Here is a 5045-nt window from a genome sequence, read left to right as displayed (position 1 = left end):
GTCTCCTGATCTGACGTGGCTGAAGGTCAGAGGGAGAATTTAGATTCTTAACTTCAGTAGAAATAACGAGCTTCGTTATTCGTGGCGTAAACTAAGCCGTTATCTTGAGAGATTGAGCTTAAAAGTCATTTTCTCGTGACAGATAATCTTTTTGTCTCCAAAAATCGACCTTTTGTTTCCTCAAAAATCAACATAACTCCTGTTAACCTATCATCAAGAAAAAAAAAGTTACCTCAGGATCATAAAAGTCATTTTCTCGTGACAGATTATCGTGCTGTCTTGAAAAAACCAGCCTTGTTTTTTACTCAGAAATAGTCATAAATCAACCTATTATCACAAACAGTGTATTTTATTCTCTCAAGGTCATAAAAGTCATTTTCTCGTGATCTTGGTATCTTGAAAAATTGGTCTTGTTTTTTACTCAAAAATCGTCATAAATCCACTTTTTCAAATGAAAAGTTATTTTATTTATTTTTTATAGTTATTAAATTTTGTTATCCCATGATCATAAAAGTTATTTTCTTGTTTCGAATTAAGTCATTGTCTCCCACAGTCGGGACCTTTTGTTTTCTTGAGAATCGTCATAAATGAACTCGCCAACATGAGAAAACAAGCTATGTTACTTTGAGATAATGCATTAAAAGATAACTGCAAGCTTGGCTCTTCTTGGCCTCCGTACGGAGCATCAACATGACACTTTAACCCCAAATTCTCTCCCAAAGCGGCAGTTTTCCCTCCTAAAGACATGTGACATAATGTCAAACCGTCCTCGTGTCTCGTGCGGACAGCTCTGTGATTGGCCAGGACCACCTGTCAATCACACAAACACACCTGGACACACACACCTGAAACTCGCCTTTATTGGAAGAGCGATTGTGTCGGATCAGTGTGAGACTCTTCACCTGATGTGTGTCGTCACGTGACGCCGTTAATCACCTTTAATCACCTGTAAACACACACACACATCCTGACACACACACACACACACACACAGCTCTAATGAGTCTCTATCCCTACATCCAAACCACATCAAGTGTAACCACACACACACACACACACACACACAAACACACACACACACACACACACACACACAGAGTCAGGCAGCTCTACCTGTCTTGTGTCTCCAGGTGTGTTTTCATCTCTCTGTGGTCTCTGCGGTGTCACGTATCAAACGTCCCCGCCCTCACCTGAGGACGCCCGCGGCGCTTCCAGGAAGGAAGTCTCCAGCGACTGATGCGGTCGAGCTTCAAACGCACCTTGGAGACTTCAGAGGGCCGTGACGGATCAGAGGGGAGGTGAGGGTATAAAAACCAAACGCACCTGAAGGAGGAAACACACAGAGCGAAGACGGTCAGACTTTCATCAATAAAGCTTCAATTATTGAATCGATTTTAGGACTAAATACTGAAAGAGAAAAGATTTTTTTCTGTCAAAAAAGCTAGAAGCTAAAAAAAATCTTATTTTTTGTTGTAAAGGAAAGATTTTTTTTCTAATAATCAGATCAATTATTGGAACAAAAGACAGAAGAGCAGCTCATAAAAAGACAAACAAGCTCAGAAGGGTCAAATATTTCAAAGCTGTAAATCGGTGAATCTTAATTTGACGGCTGGTTTGGTCTCATTGGCACGAGAGCGGCAGGTAGACGGAGGATCAGCGATCGATATCTGACAGCGGGCTGATCGATCGATCGATCGGAGCAGGATGTGGGCGTGGCGCAGCGTCCTGTGCGTGTCTCTGGTCTGCGGTCTCGCTCTGGACTCCAACACCATCAGATCGTCCAAAGAGACGACGCAGCAGAGCGCCGAGCTGCCGGTAAGAAAAAACAACTACTTCACTGCAGTATTTATACCTCATACAATAATACACAGTCATACTTTTTACTGCTCTGCATCCGGCTGAGTATGGAGAACCACAAGTGTCAAAAATGTTAACACGTTTGTTTTTTCACTAATTTATCAATCTATAAACGATTGGACTAAATTACAAAGTAATTGATTATTTTATATCTTAATGGCAATAAAAAGAGGAATTATAAAAAGATTTTAAAAATAAAATATTAATCTATGTGATGTACTTATTGACTGTTTTTTGTAAATTGTTTTTATTGAACTATTTTTTGATGGATTAATATTTCATTTCTAATTCTTTTTATATATATCTTATTTTTTCTACATAGTTTTTGCTCCCAACTAGGCCCAACATTTTACAACATTTAACTAAAATCTGCATAAAACACAAAAACATGAAGATTTTATTTTATTTTGTTTTTCTATATTTGAGCTTTACACGGTTAAGAGAGTTCTCATTAAAAAAGATCTGGAAAAAGTGTTTTAAAGATATGATACTCTTGTAACATAATATTAAATATGTGACTATAAGATAAGTGTAACCGTAGTGACAAGAAAATGACCTGATTTTTTTTTAACATCAACAAACAACCAAAAGACCTGGAAAAAGTCAATTTCTGATATACACATAGTGATAATAACAACCTTTATTATCTGAGGCGAAAACTGTGACATCACTCTGACCTGTCCATCAGGACGGTTCCCATGGTGACCAGGCGGAGCGTCCTGTTCGGCGTCGCACGGAGACGACGTCCAACTCCAACCGAGGACAAACTCCTGCGTGTTCAACACCCGACTGCGACGTCCCTGCGGTCAGTGAGACAGATTCAAATACAAAAGACGCTGACATACGTTATTATAATTATTATTACTGACGCACGTTATTATAACTATAATTACTGACGCACATTATTCACAGCTTTGCAGCTTAAACCAAAACAAACTTCTCGTGGATATTAACGCTTTGTTTATTGATCTGTTTATTGATCCATCAGACGGGGAGCTGTAGTAACAGAGCTCAGAGGAGACCGTCCTCACAGGACAGACAGTTGGACAGACCGATAGACAGAGAGACAGACAGACAGATCAACACAGACGGCTTCAACAGGACGAAAGGTGAGCAACACAAGTCAACTACGAGTCCCAGAGTGCACTGCTGCAGGAACAGCCAATGAGAGTTTTAGAACCAGCAGCAATTAAAAAAAAAAAAAAACTGTCCATTTATTGACTTCCACCACAGATGTCCAACAGCTGAAACACGCCAGCTGATTTAAAGCAGGAAAAACACCCAATAAACATGGTTCACGTTAAAAAAAAGTCTGTTTCTACGACGACGCTCGTCACAGCGGGGCTGCTAACTGTGTCCGACAGAAACGTGAGAATTTCCTGAACTAGAGACAGAGTTTAGTGTTGTGGGACTTAACTCGGATTTTAGGACTCTACTCGGACTTTGGGACATTTTTAGGATTTTAAGACATTTCTCTAATTTCAGGACGTTTCTACGATTTGAGGACGTTGCTCAGATTTTAGCATGTTTCTATGATTTTGGACGTTTTGGGGATTTTAGAACATTTCTCAGATTTTAGGATTTTTTTTTTAATTGGGGATATTTCTAGGATATTTGGATATTTATATACTAATACTAGACCATTTCCACGGTTTTGGGATGTTTTAAGGATTTTAGGACGTTCGTAGGATGTCATTTTAAGCTAAAATCATCCGATAAAGAAAAACACGAACTCTGTGGAACATTTTGACACACTTTAAGTACATTTCTCCTCTCAATCCTCCCTGTAGTATTTTCACAGTGTGGTTTGGCTACTGTTACTGCAGTAACTTGCAGTAATGTCTGTATCTGTGTTTCCAGCTCCAGAGATGGCGAGCTGCGTGCGCTCCGGTGACTGCGCGCCCGGTCTGTGCTGCGTCCGGTACCTGACCGGTAAACGCTGCCAGAGGATCCCGGTGGAGGGCGAGGCCTGTCTGCTGCGCGGTTCCGGTAAGCAGCGCAGGAAACTGGGCCGCTGCGACTGCGACGCCGGCCTGTCCTGCACCGCCGAGGCCGGCGGGGCCAAGGGCCAGGGCACGTGTCGGCCCCGGCGGGGCCAGAGCCCGAGGGAAACACGGCATTCTGGGAAGAAGAGGAGGACGGCGGAGACGAGCTGCTGACTCCGTCTCTGGGGACTCTGTAGCTTTTGTTCACGTTTTATTTAAACTTCGGTTCAGTTTGTAGGAAAATGTGGTCAGAGAGACAAAAACTGCTCTGAGAGGAGCCCGACGGAGGGTAGATTTAGGACTTCAGGACATTTCTGGGATTTTAGGATGTTTCCTCGACTTTAGGACACGTCTAAGATTTTAGGATGTTTATGAGATTTTAGGACAGTTCTGGGATGTTTTAGGATTTTAGGACGTTTGAAGGACTTTAGGATGTTTTTACAGATTTAAGGATGTTTCTAAGATTTTAGGACATTTTTAGGACTTTAGGATGTTTTTATAGATTTAAGGATGTTTCTCAGATTTTCGGACATTTTTAGGATTTTAGGATGTTTTTATAGATTTAAGGATGTTTCTAAGATTTTAGGACATTTTTAGGACTTTAGGATGTTTTTATAGATTTAAGGATGTTTCTCAGATTTTCGGACATTTTTAGGATTTTAGGATGTTACATTTGTACGCTTCATACTTCATGTTTTGTCATCACGTTCCTGTTCCAAGTGGCCGCATGTTGCCGCTCTGTCAGTGGACTTTTGCATCTACATGTTACGCTCTTGGCATCTTTCTGCGTCTGCTGCCGACGCTCCGGGACGCTGCTGCCGTGATGCTTCTGTTCTTCAATTACTGAATTAATTTAAGGTTAAAACTGGCAGAGAGGTTTCATCTGTGTCTGAGATCATTGACAAACGAGCTGGTTTTTGTGTCCAGACATAACTTCACGTTAACCAGAGCTGCTGAAACATAAAGTTTCAGCGTAACATCTGCGTATCCACCAATTAAAACGTACAAATGTAACGTTTCTGTGGTTTGCAGAAACATACGCCAACATTTATTCTGTCCACCGAGCTGCAGTGAGCCACCAATAAAATATGTGCTTCAGTATAGTTATTTCAGTCAATAAAAGTCTCTATAGTTTATAAAAAATAAGAGTGTGACTTTTTTATCGTTCGAATCTTATTAAAGAGGGTCGAAACACGGAGGAGG

At 41.0% G+C, this 5045-nt stretch overlaps 1 protein-coding gene across 1 annotated transcript; it reads left to right on the top strand.

The window, feature by feature from the left end:
- Positions 1-1704: 1704 nt before the first annotated feature.
- Positions 1705-4016, top strand: LOC121938738 (dickkopf-related protein 4-like). The gene is made up of 4 exons (XM_042481906.1): positions 1705-1815; positions 2546-2662; positions 2846-2966; positions 3718-4016. Exons 1-4 carry the CDS (start codon positions 1705-1707, stop codon positions 4014-4016), a joined length of 648 nt encoding a protein of 215 aa, XP_042337840.1.
- The last annotated feature ends 1029 nt before the right edge of the window (positions 4017-5045 follow it).

This window comes from Plectropomus leopardus, unplaced genomic scaffold (assembly GCF_008729295.1).
Source record: "Plectropomus leopardus isolate mb unplaced genomic scaffold, YSFRI_Pleo_2.0 unplaced_scaffold3153, whole genome shotgun sequence".
Classification (NCBI taxonomy): Eukaryota; Metazoa; Chordata; class Actinopteri; order Perciformes; family Serranidae; genus Plectropomus; species Plectropomus leopardus.
This window is presented reverse-complemented; position numbering and strand designations above follow the sequence as displayed.